The sequence below is a fragment of the Saccopteryx leptura genome, chromosome 12 (genome assembly GCF_036850995.1).
Source record: "Saccopteryx leptura isolate mSacLep1 chromosome 12, mSacLep1_pri_phased_curated, whole genome shotgun sequence".
In the NCBI taxonomy this organism is placed as follows: domain Eukaryota; kingdom Metazoa; phylum Chordata; class Mammalia; order Chiroptera; family Emballonuridae; genus Saccopteryx; species Saccopteryx leptura.
In genome coordinates, this window is record NC_089514.1 from 22,277,833 (window position 1) to 22,299,591 (window position 21,759).

The 21,759-nt window shown below is 36.0% G+C and overlaps 2 protein-coding genes across 2 annotated transcripts in view; one reads left to right on the forward strand and one right to left on the reverse strand.

Annotated features, from left to right (window-relative positions):
- Positions 1-21,759, reverse strand: part of LRRC72 (leucine rich repeat containing 72) — a 135,565-nt gene that overhangs the window by 82,156 nt on the left and 31,650 nt on the right.
- SOSTDC1 (sclerostin domain containing 1) lies at positions 11,361-15,610 on the forward strand. Its single transcript, XM_066353872.1, has 2 exons — positions 11,361-11,706; positions 14,198-15,610. Exons 1-2 carry the CDS (start codon positions 11,502-11,504, stop codon positions 14,611-14,613), a joined length of 621 nt encoding a protein of 206 aa, XP_066209969.1. The 5' UTR covers positions 11,361-11,501; the 3' UTR covers positions 14,614-15,610.

Below are 21,759 nucleotides of genomic sequence, written 5' to 3' on the forward strand. Positions count from 1 at the left end.
AAATGAAATGAAATTCCTTAGGAGGGCAAGACGTGGCGATTCGCTCTCATGGTGCGCGGTCCTCCGACCTTGGTTCCGTCTTCACTGTGAGTCATTTCAAAGCTGGCAAAACGTCTTTGGTTTCTAAACTTTGCCATGCTGTCTCTCACTGCCAGACCATAATGCACATGCTATTTCTTCTGTCTAGAATACCCCAACCCTCCTGCGTTTAGCAACCATCGACTTCTATTCATCCTTCATGCTCTGCTCAGGATTCAGCTCCGCTTGGACTCTTCTTGGCCTCCACCAGTGGCTTTGAGCCCCACCACTTTCCTTCTAGTCCAGTCTACCCTGCCCTGACCTACAACCTGATGGTATAATTATCTTTTTAACTAGCTGTCTCCATGAATGTGATGAATGTAGGGGAGGCAGTTTACTTCTATTACTGCACGGCAAGCCATAATCTCTAGTATATAACAAAAACCAGTATATATGAGCTAAAATCGTTAATGAACGAAGGGGGAACAAAGAAAACCCATGGGGGAAAAACAATCTTTGGCATTGATAAGGGAAAATCAGTTTTTAGGTCAAACATGGGGAGGTTGGGCGATGAAGATGAGGATTTAAGGATGTGAATTCTTGAAAGGCTGTAGGCCTTGTTTTGAATCATATGATGATTTCACTGGATCAAAGAGTGGTTTGGCAAGCAGTTGTTAAGGAACCCTGAAACTGTGCCAACATTTCTGAGCTGATCTGCTTGAGAGTGAATAAATTTTAAGGAACTATAATTATCATGTGCATTAGCCACCTATATAATTGGAAAGGTAAAATAGCGCTGAAACAGTGCTGTAAATGACAACATTTATGTGCTTAAGGGTTGTCTTTAAAGGCTCAATCTTATAAAGATTTGATCTGCGGGGATACAAGCCTTTCAAGTGCTTCAGCCTCGGACTTGTATGGTATTTGGAGACAGTCACCCTAGGGCGTGGCTGTGCATAGTTGTATTTTGTTTTGCTCAACTTCTGAGGCTAGCCAGATTCCCAGGACTACCAAGTATGGCAACAAAACTAGCAGAACACTTAGATGGTCACTAGACAGCTTGCAATGTCCTGGCAGGGGCGAGCTCTCCCCCGTCTGTTTTAAGTTCTTCGTTGGCTGTTTGTCAGTAGAGTCTTGCCTCCCCAAGCACTTGTCGGGCCAGCAGCCCCACACTGCTAGATAAACATGCTGGAGAATTAGGCCTGAAGACAATCTAAACTGTTGGTTGACATACAATTCTAACTAAGCCATAAGACATTTTAAGGATCCACTCTGTCTTTCCTTGTTGAAAGCAATTTTAATCAATGCTTCTTAATCAGAGAATAATGGTTAAATTGCTTCCATGAGATTTTTAATTGACTTAATCTTTTGCCAACCTTAAACCAGGCTAAAGCCTTCAATAAAGATTGCAAAAGTACCAATTAAAGGTAAAAGCAATAGCAAATAAAATTAATGGTCATAATGCCAGCATGGCTTTTCTTATTTTTTTCTTCAAAATAAACTATTAAATCTTGTCTCTTTGTATTATGTTTCAAACTATGCTTGATGTCAGTATAAAATCAAAGTGATATAATAAAGCCTTAACAAATTAAGATGATAGTAAAGGCATGGTTTTTTTTGTTGGAATTATATTTTAAAAGAACCAATGAAGGCCCTGGCTGGTTGGCTCAATGGTAGAACATCGGTCAGAGTGTGTGGAAATCCCGGGTTCAATTCCCAGTCAGGGCACACAGGAGAAGCAACCATCTGTTTCTCCACCTCTCCACTCCTCTCTCTATCTCTCTCTCTCTCTTCCGCTCCTGCAGTCATGGCTGGAATGATTCAAGCAAAGTTGGCCCTGGGTGCTGAGGATGGCTCCATGGCCTCACCTCAGGCACTAAAATAGCTCGGTTGCTGAGCAACAGAGCAGGGGCCCAGACATATAGAGCATCACTTGGTAGGATGCTTGTCAGGTAAATCCCGGTTGGGGAGCATGTGGGAGTCTGTCTCTGTTTCCCTGCCTCTCACTTAAAAATTAAAAAAAAAAAATGTTAGAACAGAAGTCTACATGTAACTATGTCTACATAAAATAACATTATTTTAAATAGAAATGTTTTCTTTAATCAATGAAAAAAAATCCTTTTATGTATAAAAAGGCTCTAAAATGAAAGTACAACTTTAAATATATCAACACATGTAAAATATCTTGGTATATTAGACACTGCAAAAGTTTATAAAGATGGTATAAATTCCAGCTTAGAAGCTTAGATGGGCACAAAATACATTTTGCATTTCTTTATATATTTGGATTTAGAACCTTAGCCCTCAGGTTTTTTTCTCTCCTTCCCTTACTCTTCACCAAGGATGTTGCAAAGTTTCTTCCATAGTTTGAGGGGCAGGTTCCTACAGGCACTGGTCATCAGCAATCATTCCCCACTGGTCACTATCGAGCTATCCATTTCTGACCTACATGGTCCCTTCAGGTCTAAAAGCTTTGGAGTTACATATCTTACTGGAATCTTCAAAGAATGTGGTTATTATGCCTGTCTGAAGCCGCCTGGTCAATAGTCTGGGACACTATCAGAGAACAGGGTTGGCTTCTGGTCTTTCATGAAGTGCACATACCCACCCTCACTCTTCCACTTCCAAAATGTAATTGCTCAAAACAAATAGTCTGCAACATTTATAAAGGATAGGATCTAAAAAGAGTTTATGTGTTCACCAAGAAAGAACTGATGACTCATCCATATGATTCACCCAATGCAAGTATTGAAATCAAGAAGGTAAATCTGTACATTTTGATATAAAAAAATGTCCAAGAAAGGCCATTAAGTAAAAATATAATTTGAGAAATCATATGTGTAACATGATCCAGTCTTATATAAAATTTTGAAAAACATATGTATGTGCCCATGCACACAAATACACATATTACTAAATGCAATGTTGAAAAACATCCCAAGAAACTTTAAACCAAAATATTCTCTGGAGACTGACGTTGGAGGAGAAATGAGAAGAGGTGGATTTTATCCTTCTATTTATTAAACTACTGACAATTCTTACAACTGTATATTTTATTTTCATAATTTTATAACCTTGTTTTTTTTTAAAGTAGATATCTGATGATGTGAATGTTTTCCACAATATAATCATTTTTGTATTTGTTCAATAAATTTTTAAATAAACTTATTAAGTAATCACATTAATTTTCTCATTACTACCATGAGAGCATTAATAAGGATAACTTGTTTAAAATTTTTGAAAATTTAAAACCGTATTCTTTTTCATGCTTTATAAATTAATATTGTACCCTGAAAATCCAAATATGTTTTTTCTTCTATTATTTTACACTTTATCTCATTACATATTAAATTATTTTACTAATCCTAAATGTGGAAATGTAAATCACACAATTTTATTGAGATTAAACTAAATGTATTTATATTATTTTAAATCACAGTACAGAATTCTCAAAAATTCATCTCCTGTATGTTCAGAAAAGCTTCCTTTGCCCCAATTGTCTTTTTCTTTGTTTCTCAGGGTTTGACTAATCAATTCTATATATTAAAGAAAAAGTTAAAAGAGCAGCATTTTGAATTATGAAAAGAACATTCACAGGGATAAAAGGCATAAAGGCATTAAATCAAATGGTGAGCATAAAAAACTACTCCAGAAGCATGACATACAAGTAAGAGCGTGGCAGGAAATGAGAGTAGTTTGTTCATGAAGGTATTTATTCTGCAAGTAGAAGGAACAACTGACGTTTTAAAATAAGATAATCTGATAAACATTTTAAAAAGATCATTCTGTATCTAATTGCAGAGAGTGCACTTCAGTGATGAGCATGGAAGACAGAAGATCAGCTAAGAATGTTATGACAGCAGTTCAGGAAAATGATTATGAAAACTTGAACAGAGCTAGTGGCTATATAGGTAATAAAAGATGCTGAGAGATATTTATTATTTATAGTTTCTCATAAAACATAAGGTATACAGTTTATAAGACTGTACAACTATACCTATACAATAGTTCATACTACTTGGGAATCACTTAAAGTAGAGTTATTTTTTTAAAAAAATCTAGGGGCACACTTAGATGAGAGAGGATATATAAATGAAAGTTGCAATCTATGTTATTTGACAAAAAATTCCAAAAACAAGGTGTGTCATTATAATATCATAAGAAAGCATGCTAGTGAATTATTGTCAGTTGCTGGATAGATTTCTTGAGTTCTGATCGCAGTTGTCTTAGACACGTTCTCTTAGATTTTTATGCTAGCGTCATCCTAACACAGTCTACACTCGTTATTGAACTCTAAACTCTGCCAACCTTGGTTTTCCTGACACCTCAGTCTCCCAAGTCACCCACCTTTACAATTTTATTTTCACCATTGCCTTCATTTGCAATCACCTGCCAACTGACCTCCACAGTATGTCTAATTGTCCCCTAGTACGGTCACTCCTTGAAGTTCGGGAAATTCCTAGTTTCCACCTGAGCTCTTGCAATAATATTCCCACTTGCCATGTTCCAGGAAAACCACAACTAAGTCATCTCATTCATTGCTCTGCATTCCGTGTCCTGAAACACTGGTCTTGTTCTTCCCTATTTAAAATCTGTCAGGGCTAGTGGCAATTTCATTTAATAAAATTATTCTGGATTTTTTTCAGTATTATTTACTAAACCTGAAAATATATATATCCTACATCTTGTTCATTTCACAACTAGATATATATCCAATTAAAATGTGTGCCGTACTCATCAGAAGACTGGTACGAGAATGTATAGCAGCATTATTCATGATAGCCAAAAGCTGAAATCAACCTAATCTAGACTGGATAAATAAGCGTGGGTGTCCATGCAATGCAAGAGTACACAACAACAAAAAAGAGTCAGATTTATATCAAATTTGAAAATAGGCAAAATAACTGGTGTCAGCAATCAGAATTTTGGTTTACGTTAAAGAAGAGGATGGAAGTGGTCACTAGGAAAGAACTGAAAAACAACTTTTGGGTAATAGACATTTTCTATCTCTTTAATTGGGTATAACTTACATAGTATTCTCACTTTGGAAAAATAAAACTAAACATACACAGACACACATGTAGATCCTTCAATGGTTTTCCATTTTCTATCAAATTATGTCCAAATTTCAAAGCCCACAAAGCAGGATTGTAATCAATGATCTGCTCCAATCAATGTCTGATCAATGTCATCAGACTTGTTTCCCATGTGCCCTATCACATTTCCTTTTCTCCAGCTCCACGGTTGCTATGGGACCCCTTACACCACAGCTTCCATCTGCATGTTACTTAGAAGCAGATTACTTCACTAAAAAGATCAGAAATGGAATTAGAAATTTCTGCATCAACGTTATTTCCCAGAAAAGACTGTGGCAGAGTTGGATCAAACCCTCTGCTAAATTCTTTTTGTTCTCCAGCTTTCTGACATACCAAAGAAGTAAGAATTGTTCAGTCTCTATTGGTGACATAAGCTCTGAACCAACTCAAGCGTGGTGATGAAACTCGCTGGTTCTTGAGTAATGACTCTTCAGGAGATCATGAAGCAAGCCTGGGTATTGCCAGGGCTAGGAGCCTGACTCGGCTGTGGGATGCTCCTGACTCTAGTGGGCATCAATCAGAACCACAGTGGCCAGAGTATTCTCCTTAAATCTGGGTCAACGCTGACATCCCAGAGAATCAGGTACGGCTGCCGAAATTTCCAGTGAGTGACGATGCCACAGGAGGTATTGTTGTGGCCATTTCTGTGGGAAAATGCATGAACCAGTCACTGCGGGCACTGAGAGAATGCAGTCCCCAGGGAGAAATACACACAGGAACAGGAAATTGGTTTGGGTTTTGGCCAGCTGGGCTGGGCTTTAGGGCAGGGCTCCCATCTAATGGTGCAAACAGGAAGACTCTGGAGCCTAGGCCCAGTTCTGTTCTAGAACAGTGCATCTCAAATGTCAGCCAGCATGAGTGATGTGGAGAGCTTGTTAAAACACAGGGTCCTGGGTTCCACCCCAGGGGACTCTGACTCAGGTCTGAGGTCAGAACGTGCAGCTCTAACAAGCTCTCAAGCAAGATACAGTTTAGAACAACTATCAGGCTTGTGGAACAAAACTAATTCCAGCTCCCACCCACCTTTGGAGATGGAGTATTTAATGTGCTGCCAGCCTTGGTCAAATTTAGTTTAGAAACTTGTGTGGGCTGAGTACACAGAGTGAGGACATTGTTTCCAACTGCATAAGGTAGCAAATGATAGTGAAAAGGACAATTTACTACTCTCTCTAGATTGTGCCATCAGTTGAAAGCCATGTCCCTACGTCCTAATCTGCTCCCTAGAGATTGCAGTGAGGTTTTCCTTAACAGCAGTTTGCTGCCATTTTTAGGGAGTTTATTAGAGAATTTGCCTAAATCAGTCATTTGTAACGCAGATGATTTTTCACACCAGGCGACACAACTGGGTGAGGGAGTTGCTGTTGACATCAAGTGGGAGGAGCCCAGGGATGCTGCTAAACGTTCTACAACAGACTGGACAGCTCCCACCGCAAAGAATCCGTCAGCCCCAACGTCAGTAGTGCCCACATGAAGGAGCTCTAGCTAGAACTACAATACATCCCCTGGATTTTAAATTTCCACTTGGGTTTTATATCAGCTTACACAGGGCATTTATAAGCAGCATTATCTAAATTAATGTTATTTATGTTGAGGAAGCTTATAATAAAAGGACTACTTGTCCTATCAATAAAACTAAAAAGGAATTAAACAAAATAAAAATTAAAAGAACTAACAGAAGTGGTGGGGGAGGAAGAAAATCATGAAGGAAGTTCAGGTTAAAGGAGTTCCTTTAATGGAAGTCTAAACAGGAGCAGGTGGGAAAGGGAAGAGAGAGGGCAGGACCTGTGTCTCATTCAGAGTTTCAGTCCCTGGACAAATACAGGGCTCAACACATGTTGATATAAAACGAATAAAAGAACAAAAAAATAAATAAAATCAATTAAAGATATTATTTCGTCCTCTTTTTAAGGATTTTGACGTGTAAAGATTCTATGGTGTTATGCATGAAGAGAGTATAGTGTATTTTTTTTTTGTCTAAAGAAATGTTGGTTAATTACTTTCCTAGTTACAAGTTCTATCTTATTAACTGGATCTTTCTGAAAAGTTTAAATCCAGGAGAACCAGAAGTAGCTTATCATTGCATTCAATAAATATATAGATATGTTTTGTTTATATTTACTTGTATTCTTATTCTTTCCCTATCAAAGATAAAAAAATAATTGGTCAGGCAACTTTTTAAGATGAAATGATATTCAACATTATCTCGTATTTAATTAGGCTAGGCCATCTCTTTTCTCTCAACTTTTTGTTGTCCACCTTAAGTACAGTAATTGTAGTTGTTTGATATTTCTTTAATCTTTCCAAACTCATTTTTAAATTCAAAGACTCTGTCGAGAAACACGATTCCTAGACTCATTGCAATGATTATATTTTCCATATTTCTTCTTGGTCAGGTTTTGTGACAGACACTAATATTCTTTATTCCTTTGTGAGGTAGGTAATTTTGGTTGTTTTACACATGAAGAAACTGACTTAGAGAATTTCAGGAAATATATCGAAGTTCATACAGATTGTAAATGGTAGAAATGAGATTCAAATTCAGATTTTCTGATTTCAGTGCCAGGAGTCATATGGTAACCAATACTATTTAGATCATGAAAATGACTTTTCAACTTGTGTATATCAAACCAATAGTAATATTAATATCATTATTTGATTATTAATAATAGTAACACATTAATGACTCAGCTGAGGACTGAAAAGTATGTTTCAAGTCTTGTCTGAAGAATGAAAGTTGCACAGTCACTATATTTAATGGTTCCACATTTGATGTTTTCCAGGCCTTAGCATTGTTCACAAAATTGATTGCTTAGTTACTGTATCTTCATTTTTAAGCAAATAATACTACATTAGTTATATTTATGGCCATGTAACAAATCCCCTCAAACTTGGTTAAAACAGCATTTATTAACTCATAGTTCTAGTGGGTGCCTCTGGCTTAAAGTCTCCCACAAAGTGGCAGTTAGGATGAACATTAGGGATACAGTCTCATCTGAAGAGTTGACTGTGGGGAGACTCCCTTTCACTCACATGTTTGCTTGTAAATACAGATACTCATGGGTTGTTTGGCTGAGTGTCTCAATTCCTTGTTGGTGAGAGACATCAGTTCCTTGCCACTTGGGCCTCTCTACAGGAAAGCTCCCACCAGAGCAAGTGAAGAATCTAGAGCAGGGGAGGAAGACTGAGGTCACAGTTGTTTGGCAACCTAATCATATAAGTCATATCTTATCACTTTACTACATTATATTCATTAGAAGTTAGTTACTAGGTCCAACTCATACTCAAGGGCCAGGGATTGCTTCAAGGGCATGAATTTCATGAGGAGATGATTATTAGGGGACATCTTAACAACTGCTTACTATAAGCATTAATCTTTTTATATGTGAAAGAATATATTTTCTGTATTTATTTTTTTTTAAGATTTCATTTATTCATTTTAGAGAGGAGAGGAAGAGAGAGATAAAAGGGGGCAGAGGAGCAAAAAGCATCAACTCTTATGGGTGTCTTGACCAGAGTTTCCAACCAGGTCAATGCTTTATCCACTGCGTCATCATAGGTCAGGCTTCCCTGTATTTCTTAAATTAACTTTTCAACAATATTTGTAAAAAAAAAAAAAATAGTTCTATCATAAGGTTTTCAAAGCCATCAGGCAACAAGTCACTCTGGTACACAAAGGGGGGTGCTGACTCTAGACCTGAAGAGGTGGAGAGCAAGGGAAGTTTTTGTAGTCTTAGTGCCGTAAAAAAAAAAAAAAAAAAGAAAGAAAGAAAGAAAGAAAAAGAAACTTAAAGGAAAAATAGGTATCAGCCAATGAAGAAGGAAATGAGAAAAGGGTGAGAGAAGGATGTTCCAAGTGGAAGGAGAACATGATATGTAGAGGCCTGAAGATGGATAAGAATGTAGCTTGCTCAGGGGAATACTTCCTTAATCAATTGTGATATCAGACATCTATACCCATAACCTTATCGGAGTATAACAGTTAGAGATCATCCTTAATGAAGTCTTAGGGAAACAAACACATTTGATTGTTTCTATTTTATCAAAGTAGTTTTCTAATTTGGCCCTGCCAGATACATTGGACCTAAGAACTCAGCATTGACCCTATCCAGATAGATCAACTGCATTGCCTTCATTCCTCCATTTGTTTCTGCCTAAGGCGATATCTCAAGGCTGAGCCTACAGAATTCTAGGTGCAAGGCAGATTGAACAGTTATGCATTATTCTGGTCAATCTACCCCAACCTAATAATTAAACATCAAATTAAAATATTTCCTCCTCCTGGAACAAAAAAGAAATAGTATGGAAAGAGATTAAATTATTTTGCCCCTATTATTTTTTTTAGGCATTGGATCTATAAGTTGGTGGTTAATATTAACATACTTTATGTAAATAATGTCAAATTCCCTGATAAGCAGGATAAAAAATTCTTCATAATTAGTACTTTAGAAGGATGCCTGACATGTAATATCCATGCATACCTAATAAACTGATGTGTTATTTCCAGGAATGATGTTAGAATAAGTGACTATGTACATCTGTCAGACAGGGATCTGATTGTTATTAGGTGGTATGCATACATTAAATTAAAATTATTATTCTAGTTTTAAATTTTCTGACTATGCACTGTTTTGAGCCTACACAAGTGTAAGCAGACTAGACTAGCCATCATTCAGCCCATAACCAATCTCGCCCCATTCGTACCTCTAACCACCCACTCTCATGCTTTTTTGAAGTGTATTCCAGACATCATATCATTTAATCTAGGATATTTCAGTATATAACCCTAAATAAAAAGCAGTCGTTATTTTCAAACAAACCCACAGTACCATTTTACTCTTAAATAAAAGAACAATAATTCCTTAGCATTATCAAGTCATCTCCTGTTCTTAATTTTACTTTTTTTTAATAGTGAGATAGATAAATGAATAGATAATTAGTAGTTCGCAGCTGGGGTGACTTTTGCCCACGGGGATAATTACCAATGTTTGAAGACATTTTTGGTTATAACGGGGGTGCTACTGGCATCTAGTGGGTAGAAGTCGTGTATGCTGCACAACACCCAGTGCTCTATAACAAGGAATTATCTATTTCAAAATGTCAACAGTGTTACTGCGGAGAAATGCATATAGATAGATAGGTAGGTAGATAGATAGATAGATAGATAGATAGATAGATAGATAGATAGATATGAAAATAGTTAAAATGGAAAAAAGTTTATAAAGAAGAATGATATAAAATATTCATGCTTTAATGTTATTTTTGTAGCCACAAGAAGGACAAAATGAATTTATCACTGGAAAGATGATTCAGAATATGTATTTATTCCAATCCAAGTGTCACATAAATCAGATGGAATTTCATGACATTTTTAAAGGATGGAAAATGGCCTAGTATTAATGAATGCAACACTGTTCCAGGTGTGGATAAAGGGGCTGATGGAAGTACAATGTTTCTTCCATGGGCAGCAGTGTCAAAGAAAATGTTCAGTAAATACAGGTAGGGACAACCAGGAAAAATTATTTTGAATTTGCTAAACAATAATCTGTCAGAAATGTTTTTCTTTCCTATCAAATGATGCTATAAATGTTAATGCCTATGATGTATTTTAAGATGAAGATTGATATTAATTACTTTGCCGTAGACAGAGCTGTGCTCATTATTCCCTGCACAGACCCCTGGCAATAATTTACCTAGCTGCACAGCAGCGAGTGCAGATCAAAGCTGCATTATTTAAATGTGTCCAGGGGGCAGATTCTAGCTCTGTGCCTTACACTTTACAGAAAAATTATATATATTTTTTGGTTTGCTTATTGAGAAACAAAATACGTTTAAACTAGGTATTCCACGCAAGTCCTACAATATTTAAACTTGCTTTAATTCCTCCTATTATCTGGAACAAGCCCTCTCACTTACCCAAACACTCTAAAATCTTAGGGGAGGACACAACAACAGTGGAAATGGAAACCTTTTCAAATGAACTGCAGTGTATTTTCATTGAAATTAACCCTGACTGTGAACTAGAGTCAGGAAGGGAAATGGCAGAGAGAGAAAGCATCTGTAGAAAGAGGCTATAGAATGTGCCTGGCTGCTTCAGCTCAGAGACAACTGATTAAGTCCAACTCTGAAATTTCAGGCAATTTGGATACCAAGCTCCTCCTTTTCTGTAGTCTTCTCTTCCATTGGTAAAATTCTTTTGCAGGGTCATGTAGGGATCCCACCCCTTCTCTGTGTTTTCACTCTGAAGCTCTACACAACTTTACACCTGAATGAACGCCAAACCTCAGGGATATATAAAGGGAACCTAGAGGAGGAATTTCACAGTTACAGTGCAGAAGCAGAGGGAAAGGAATTAACCAGCTCTCCAGCCAAGCAAATCCTCTACTCACCATGCTTCCTCCTGCCATTCATTTCTATCTCATTCCCCTTGCATGCATCCTAATGAAAAGCTGTTTGGCTTTTAAAAATGATGCCACCGAAATCCTTTATTCACATGTGGTTAAACCTGTTCCAGCACACCCCAGCAGCAACAGCACGCTGAATCAAGCCAGGAATGGAGGCAGGCATTTCAGTCACACTGGACTGGATCGGAACAGTAAGTGTGTTTTACTTATATGGATTTTGTCTTTTCTTTTTTGTGGTAGCATTTAACTCACATTCCTATAGAACTGTTTCATCGCTAACTAACCTGAACCATATATATATTGCTAAATAATCTTGGAGTAATCTGTTGCATGTGCAGATTGGCATTCTTTCCTAGGAAGTTAACATAACTAAAACAGTGATGTGATTATGCAGCATAGACTTAAGTTTTATCAAACATCCAAAGAGAAAATGTTTCCAGGAATTAAACTGTTGCTTCTTTAAATCATGCACAGTGAGGGTTTTTTTTATTTTATGAAGTGTTGTTCTAGATAGTTTACATTCAGGTTGTTTTCTGTTTATTTCAGGGCGTGCAATTCTGGTAAAGTGCATAAAGGTAACTTAATCAAAATATGTATAAGAAATCACAAGGGGAAAAAAGACGCTTTCTGGGGGGAAAAATTGCTCACTACAAATTTCTCAACTCTGTCTAGGGAAATAGTTGACAGTTTTGATGGTGAGCAATGTAAAAGAGGGGTAAAACTAAAATTGTTGGAGAATCATATTTTTCTGAGACAATTTCTTACTAACCAGATAAAATTTTAGGTAATTGTATATTTCTGTGAAAGACTGGGAAACTTTTATAAGTGCAGAGATTTAAAATAACAATACAATAACATACAGGGGACATTTTCCCTCTTCTCTATGTGCTTAATTGATACAATAAGTGACCCCTAGTGTGTGTGTGTGTGGGGGGGGGGGTTAAATTTCTTTTCCTAACTTTTGCTTCACTCCTTTCCTTTACAAAAGTTCACATGCTAACAATCAAGTTTTAAGAGAGACCCAGAGAAACGGTGCACAGGAAATCTTACAAATCTTTTGCTCCTCCCCCTCAACTCCATTCAACTGTGAAAAGTAGTTTTGACCTTAGAAAAGTCAAAGTAGATATGACTGCTAATGTCTGAGCAAACCAAGGTGTTTTGCTTTCATGAAGGTGGTTGCTTTTACATACACAGGAAATATCTGATTATTATTAGATTACGGAGCAATGTGGTGGGTATTCATTGTCAATGAACTGTCACTGCAAAAATGCTGAATCTCTCTCTGTACAGGAACTGAAAGCTAGACAAGTCAGAATCTTCTCCGGCTGTTTCCAGGTGCATTCCTAAGGTAGCTGCAGGAAGGTGGGCTGGAATCAGACTCACACAGGAGGACACACTGACCGGCCAGCTAGTGCCCCCTTTAAATTCTCACCCCACATTCCACAGCTACATGTATGCATGTGTGTGTATACCATCTACATTTTTCAAAACTATCACATCCCTTAGGCTATATGTTTTACCTCAGAAGTACTGGGGCACAGGGATGGAGTAAACCTCCTAATGCAATATCTACTTCAAATCACCTCTCACTATTCTATGCAAGCCCACTTCAATATCCTTGATCAATTTTAAATGTTTTCAATTCCAGGAGTTATACTTTTAAACATTTTCTTTTCCTGGTTAACAAGCCTCACTCTCTTTTCAAGCTTATTACAGGCGATTTTCCTCAAGTTTAGATAACAAAGCAATGAAAAGGAAAACTAAAAAATTTCAAGATTTCTGCTTTAATTGCATAAAGCATGTAACAAGAAACAGCCAATTAGAGAACAGACTCATTAAACTCAAATAACTAAACAAAAAGTTTGCCATGACCAATATTCAGGAAATGAACACCGTGGCTCCTTTTGCAGTTGTAAATCAGACATGTTAGGCATTTTTCTGCCATAAAATTCATGGAAATGTAGCCAAGTTGTTATGGCAACCATACGTTCCTGATTTAGGGGCTTTTATATCCTTTACGTTTTGAGTTGTAGTGACATTTTGCATTTCAAACATTTTAATATTTGTGTTTTTAAAAGATAGTTTGGGAATTTATGTTTAAAATGTAATTATTAAGTTTGATATGCAAAATGTCAGACTTTGTACACATATGCAAGTACAATTCTTTTGCAGCTAAATTTTACAACTGAAATAGTATTACAGAGTTCATATGCATTGTACAAAAATATTGAGTTACTTTCCACATTTTCTCACTGGGTTTAAAAAGTAATTAAAAGCAATTTTAGACATGACCAAAAATGACCTGTGAGAAAAAGAACATTAAAATATACTCTTTTTTTATACATAAATGTAAGAGCTGCTTAAACTAAATCGAGGAGTGAGACTATAAAAATGGGATTTTCACATACTTCAGTAAGCAATTAGCTAATGTTATATATGCATAAAAAATCAGGCCTAGTTTACTTTATTTCAAAAATTATAGCCATGTAAACTGATACTTTTCATGAGAGCATCTCTATAACCATTCAGAAAGGTTTTTGCATTGTGGAAATAAAGTAGGTATTTCCCTTCCTACTTGGCAATTTGTTATCATTGGCATAATATTTTCTGCCGTTGCAGGTTACTTTTTAAAAATGTCCATTAGTTTATGTCTCTGACACACCTTCTTTCTGTTTCTTGCAGCCCGGGTTCAAGTGGGCTGCCGGGAACTGCGCTCCACCAAGTACATCTCCGACGGCCAGTGCACCAGCATCAGCCCGCTGAAGGAGCTGGTGTGTGCCGGGGAGTGCTTGCCCCTGCCGCTGCTGCCCAACTGGATCGGAGGGAGCTACGGAACCAAGTACTGGAGCAGGAGGAGCTCCCAGGAGTGGAGGTGTGTCAATGACAAAACGCGCACCCAGCGGATCCAGCTGCAGTGCCAAGATGGCAGCACGCGCACCTACAAGATCACCGTGGTCACCGCCTGCAAGTGCAAGAGGTACACTCGACAGCACAATGAGTCTAGTCATAACTTCGAGAGCATGTCGCCTGCCGAGCCGGCCCAGCATCACAGAGAGCGGAAAAGAGCCAGCAAACTCAGCAAGCACAGCATGAGTTAGAACTCAGACTCTTAAAACTGGATTGACTGGTAACCATCTGCTTTACAGATTTGATTGCTTGGAAGACTCAAGCCTGCCATTGCTATTTTCTTACTTGAAAATATACGCTTTCTGCTTTGATCATACCCAGCAAGCTGTCCTAAATATCAGGACCTTCTTTGGGAATAGTTTTTCCTTTACACATTTTCCAAGATGTACACATGTCCATGAGTGCAATTTGTATTTAAAGTTCATGTATCTTGTAGTTTTAATTTCCCTTGGTTCTTGAAAGACTGGTGATACTATATACATACTATATATTGAATAATTACTTTTTAAAACAGAAAAGGACTTCTCAGTTACTCTTTACTTCCCAACCCATCCCCCCTTCCAAGCAAATACCCTCCAAAACTAAAAAGTTAAAAAAAATTTTTGCCTTGAATCTTTACAATAACACTTCAAAAGGGTGTTTCTTTTTCTTTTCCTTTTTTTTTATTGGTAATCTTCATGGAACACTTCAGCAGCCATGAGTGATCTTTCTTTGAAAGAAAGACCTTGTGACATTTCACTTCAAAAATAAGCCCTGTAGCTTTTCACAGCCTCCTAGTATGAAATTATACCCTGCATGCTGACCCTCGCTTGGAATGGAATGCCAGAAATGCATGGCAGCAGCTAATAAGGAAAGTTGATTAACTATTTATTTGTCAATGTTATTATTTAATGAGCTTTCACATGTGATTTTTTTTCAAAATGTAATTTTTTTTTTATGTTATGAAGCTTTTTCATGTACCTAAATATTTTCATGTATGATTTGTGGTTGATCTAGAAATATGAGAAAACTTGTTGTAGATATGTAAAATAAATTAGTCTTCTTATGTTTCATTATCAATAGTATAGATCTTTTCAAATCAATGATATGCATTGTAAAGCTAAAACATGAAATACTTTCTTGTTTAATCTGTGCAATCAGAAGGTTATTTGACCTTCAATTCCATCAGTTTCTTGTAACAAAAATAAACAGTGCTAAAAATTATTGGCCTTGTCTCTAACATGTATAAGAATGTATGTTTACAAAAATTACAGAATTGATATTTTCAGTAAGGCCCACTCAAGTTTTGACAGAAAGTTCTGTAGTAAGAGAGAAGAGAGGGAAAAGGTGACCATCTTTTCAGTAAGTAGAATGATTGAAGAAGTTAGACGGCAATCCAGCAATACGTTGTAATAAGAATATCATAGCTATTTACACCCAGGGATGTCAACTCTGCTGCCCATTATAAATACCTGGAGGAGGTATTATGAGACCCCATACCCAGGCTGAATCTAAAATACATCTCATTTTCTGGGGTAGAACTCACATTTTGGCAGTTTTTAAAGTTTTCCAGGTGATTCCACTGTGCAACTAAATTTGAGAAAGATTGTGAAGAAATGACTATTGTATGTTGGAGAACTTTGCATACCATTGCATGGCCCATAAACTAAAAAATAAAACAAAATAAAAACAGCAAAGAAAACAAAAATTAATTTTTCAAGGTCGACATGTTTTTATATTAAGCAACATAATCACAGTCTTGGCCAGATTGTACAGATAAACAGCATGTGTTTATTCAATCAAAAGATTGGTCCCATCACTCCCAATAAAGAAAACCAAAGAGGCCTGGTTATGTATTGATTAGACCTTCTGGGTTTTCTCATTTTGGATCCTGAGCATGAAAGAGTTTTTAGTACATTTTGTAGTAGATTGTTGTTTTTGTAAATAAAAATTCATATGTATATTACCTATAGCATATTAAGCTAAATAAGGACATTAATACTGTCTCTTCCCTATGAGAGGTAGAAGAGTCTCAACATATATAAAGACAAGAAAACATCTCTAAATTTTAGAATAATGCTAACTATTTGTATCAGCAAATAAAATAATTTATAGTACACTATTGATTTATCTTTCAATATTAATACCTAAGATCTTAAACTATTTCATATTATATCATCATATTAATACATGGGATATTCACGATAATTATTTCATAAGTTGAGTATACCAAAAATGTATTGTTTCATATGTCTATTTGACTTGTGATTCATTGCTCAATACAGGATATTTAACACAACAGAACACCAGACACTTTAATCATTTATTCCTTCTCAAATAAGATATCACTTCTCTAGAAGACCTTAGAGATGATCTAAAAAATTAGTGTGTCCTAAGATCTGAGGCATGAAAAGGACTTGACCTGTCTATGGCTTTTTCACAATCAAGAAGACTATATTGCCTTTTAGTAATAAAACAATGAAACCAAGTTTTTTATTGATAATAAAATGCTAAAATAATATCTAATTTAATTGCTAATAGTATATTCTTAAATTAATGTACTGGGACAAAAAAAAAAGAATAAAGGAAGATCACAAATAAGACCTCTTTAGTTTCTGCTAAGTCAAGAATTGGATCTATTATGGTCACATTCAGTGTACAACCTATTTCAGGCCATTTCATTGGTGATGCATTTATTGCATGGTATTTAACATCAAATGACAGGAAAAGGTCAGCAATGAGTAAGAAATGCCTAGGATAAAATCAGGCTCTCAGTGAAGAAAAATTAAAAGTCAACAGAAAGGCCTGACCAGGCGGTGGCTCAGTGGATAGAGTGTTGGACTGAGATGCAGAGGACCCAAGTTCGAGACCCCAAGGTCACCAGCTTGAGCGCAGGCTCATCTGGTATGAGCACAGCTCACCAGCTTGAGCCCAAGGTTGCTGGCTTGAGCAAGGGGTCACTCAGTCTGCTGTAGCCACCCCTCCCTTAAGGCACATATGAGAAAGGAATCAATGAGCAACTATGGTGCTGCAATGAAGAATTGATGCTTCTCATCTCTCTCCCTTCCTGTATGTCTGTCCCTATCTGTCCTTCTCTCTGTCTCTGTCACAAAAATAAGTCAACAGAAAGAATAGCTTTGTAATTATTATTTAAAAATGCTAAAATGCACTTGCATCCAAACACAAATTATATCCTTTTTTTTTTAGTTAATTCATATGTTCCAATTGGTTATTCTGCATAATTGTATTCTCACCATAGTAACTATGATTTCAAAATTGTGAATTGTGACAATTTTAGCAGAGTGAACTCTAGTTCACATTCATAGTATTTATCTATAAAGGATTTGTTTATCAAATTTATTTTGGCTACTATAAAGAACTTTTTCAAGTGGCTTGATAGAAGATAGTTAGATTAATAGAGAAATAGAGATAAATATTGATATTAGCTATATTATATAAATATATATGCCAATAAGCATGAAAGAAAAATTAATAGCATGTATATAAGAACACATCATATATAGTATGCTATATATAAGCTTAACATGGCCATGAGGCCTATAGAAATATTTATTTGAAAAAAGATATTTTATTTACAAATCATTTATATTTATTCATTTCTGCTAGTTAAAATAACCACTAATTGGCAATACTGTTAGCCAGGTATATTTGACACTATATTTTCAAAGAGCAATAAAAATTCCTACATCAAATTAGTAAGGTTTTACCAGGAGATATAGCTGACTCATTCACTCTATGTTACTGGAATTATTTCTTTTTATTGTGTAACATGACCTATTTATTTAGCATAATATTTACTTTAATAAACACTCAGTGGACTGGTTACATTAGGAAATTATGAGCACAAAGTAATATTTTACTGAAGCAACACCAGGGAACTTCCAAATTGCTGACTGAATTTAAAGCCTTTGAAAGTTTAAATTGAGTGTGTTACAATATTTTTTTTCTTCTGCAATCACCATGAAATTTAAGTATCAAAATCTATTATACTTGGACTTAAAGCATCATTTGGCTTAGACTTAATTCTTGAAAATGTTTTTAGCACTAACGTGGCGATTCACTGCATAACCTAAATTCAGCATTTATGTGCTTCCTATAGTCATTGGGCTCTAATGAAAATGATATGCATGTCAAATCTTTGATGGGACCCTCATAGAAACCCAGAAGGAGCTCGGTATGAAAATGATGGAAGATTCTGAGTGAGCATATTCGCTTGTTAGGGTGTTCCCTTCCCTCGGCGGCAAACAGAGATGACTTCCATCCTGGTCTCATTGGAGCCTATTAAAATGCAGCTCTATGTTGAATCGAAACGAGTCTACATTGTGAACTAAGTAGACATTTGGCTACTAAAAATGTTTGTGACAGCCACAGAGAGAGGCCTAATAGAATAGATATTCTCCAAATCGTTGTCTTTGTCAGTATCATTTTCAATTTTATTGATTTGTGCATCATTCCTGCCTCCTGAGCTAACATGCTGTTTGGTGCTTTTGCCTGCATATTTTGCAGTTGCCTAGAAGACCTACAGGGGAACATCTGTTGCAGAAATCCCAGTGGGAAGATGTTTCAACTTCCAGGTTCAGGAATTGATTAAAATGAACTAATACAAAGTGGACTGTACAATTATTTCCAGTGCAAATTAGATTGAGTGATAGTTTATCACTTGCATTGGCAGACCTGCTGAAGGATTTATTTTCTGTTACAAATAAAGACTGAAACAACTTCTGAGAATTATAAAGGGAGTTAAGTATTTTCCTTTGAATTTTAGTGACTGCAAACCAAAAGGTACCTTTGACTTCATTATTTTAAGGGTAGATTAGGCGTGTGAATCTGAGACAGAATGCCTAAATTGATGTAGTCCATGATACAGCCATACTCAGCCAAACTTCATTATTATTAAAGCTGAACAAGATTTGGTAGGCTTAAAAATAACTTATTATTAAAATATAAGCATCACTTTTTTTTAGTAGCAATAAATTCCTTTTTAAAGATTTGTCATTAAATTCATACAAATTTAAAAGAATTTTACATTATAATATAGGCAAATGTTCACAAAGATATAATTTGAGTTCTTTTTTTCATTGAGGTGCTAATCTAAATTTGATATTCAAAGACAGCCTAAAACACGGAGCAGAACAGCCAGTTAGTAACCGGGACTTTATAACAACCTTCGTAATCTTTAATCAACACTGATGTTAAATAGTTGAAATTTTTATTAAGTGGAACATCAGTGTGTTTGTTTGCCTTGTTTGCTCTCTTACTTTTCATATGTGTTTGTTCAAATATTTCCTTTGTGTATATGTGGTTTTCTTTTCTTTTTACTTCCTCAAGCTTAGAGAATTTAAACAACAAAACACCCAACTCTTCCTTGCCACAGATTTCCTCATTGCAGACCAAAGACAAAAATTGCTAAATGCACTTAATAATCTAATAAAGGGTTGCCATTATGCCTGTTAGTTGACACTATCTTTCCTAAGAGTTGATTCATTTTGTCCACTTTGAAAACTAATAAACATTTTACATTTACTGTGTGATTTAATTTAATGTTTTAACAAAGTAATAATAAAGTTTTTAATTAGATTCAACTGCAATTTTATTATGTATCAATTTTATACAAGTGACTTTAAAGCATGTGAACTTGGAAACAACACCTGAGATATGGTTTAGAGCTGCTGCTAATTAGTTGGGTGAATCTACACTTGTGTCTTAAGCTTCTTAAGGCTGAATTACTTAATCCATAAAATAAGGGAGTTAAACTAGATTATGTCTGAAGTATCCTCCAGACTAAAATACTCATGTTCTGTTATCCCAAACAATATGGCCACATTGTCAGTCACACTGGCACTCACAAAGGCAGATTTGAGTAAGGCTACTGTCTACTTTTGATGATGTTTCCAGCTCACTCAACTGTGAAATTTCAGAATAATACTTTGGTCAGACATATTATGGAATAGACATATTCCATCACAACAAATACCTGGTTAAAACAGACGGTATAAAATGAAATTAGAAGCCCAGCTTCAGGAGGCCTGAGATAGCAGACTGTTTTGTGGCATTTCCCACATTTTGTCCAAACTTGAACAAAGACCATGAAGATGTAAAAAGGTATTAAAATTTTTCTTCATAAAAAACAACTTAGTACTCTACTAGCCACTCATTTCTATAGAAAAAAAAGAGAAAAACCAGCTGTGACCTACAGTGTGTCCATAAAGTCATGGTGCACTTTTGACTGGTCACAGGAAAGCAACAAAGGATGATAGAAATGTGAAATCTGCACCAAGTAAAAGGAAAACTCTCCCAGTTTCATACCTATTCAGTGCAGTTTGATGTGGGCTCACGCACAGATTTTTTAGGGCTCCTTAGGTAGCTATCCCATATAGCCTCTACAGATTCGTCACTGACTGATGGCCTACCAGTATGGGGTTTCTCCACCAAACTGCCCGTTTCCTTCAACTGCTTATCCCACCGAGTAATGTTATTCCTATGTGGTGGCGCTTCGTTATAAATGCGCAGATATTCATGTTGCACTTTGTCACGAATTTGAATTTAGCGAGCCACAGAACACACTGAACTTTCCTCTGTACCGTCCACATCTATGCATGCGCACATGCTGCCACATCATCCTACAGAAACTGGGAGGGTTTTCCTTTTATTTGGTGCAGATTTCACATTTCTATCATCTTTTGTTGCTTTCCTGTGACCGGTCAAAAGTGCACCATGACTTTATGGATACACTGTATAATAAGAATTGGGCTTCATTGTAAAGTAATGATGTAATATTTTTGTGGAAAGTTTTCAGTCTGAAAATCATAATCATAAATATGGCCATATAAGTGGGATAGTGATATTTCTAGTCAAAATATATTATGATATTTGAAATTAATGGATTAATTTATTCATTTATTTAGTAATTCTGAAAAGCTGGTCTGTGTCTATTAGGTTCTAAGGGTATGTTGGTGAACAAATGGCAGTCCAATTAAGAAAATAAATGCCCTACTGCTAAATTAAAAAGTAATTACACATAATCACATCTGTGAGCAAGACTCACAGAACATCATTGCTATAATTCATCACCTAAATTATACTATGTAGACATAAAACAAGAAATATATAAAATATTTCAAAAGGAAATGCTAACATTGACATAAAAATTTGAGGTAGACATTTTTTATTGAGGTAGGCTATTGGCAAACAATGAAAGCATACTGGAAACTGGACAGACATATGCAAAAAATGAAACTGGACCGCTTTCATACAAAATACACAAAAATAAATTTAAAATGGATTAAAGACTTAAATGTTAAGACCTGAAATTATAAAACTCCTAAAAGAAAATGTAG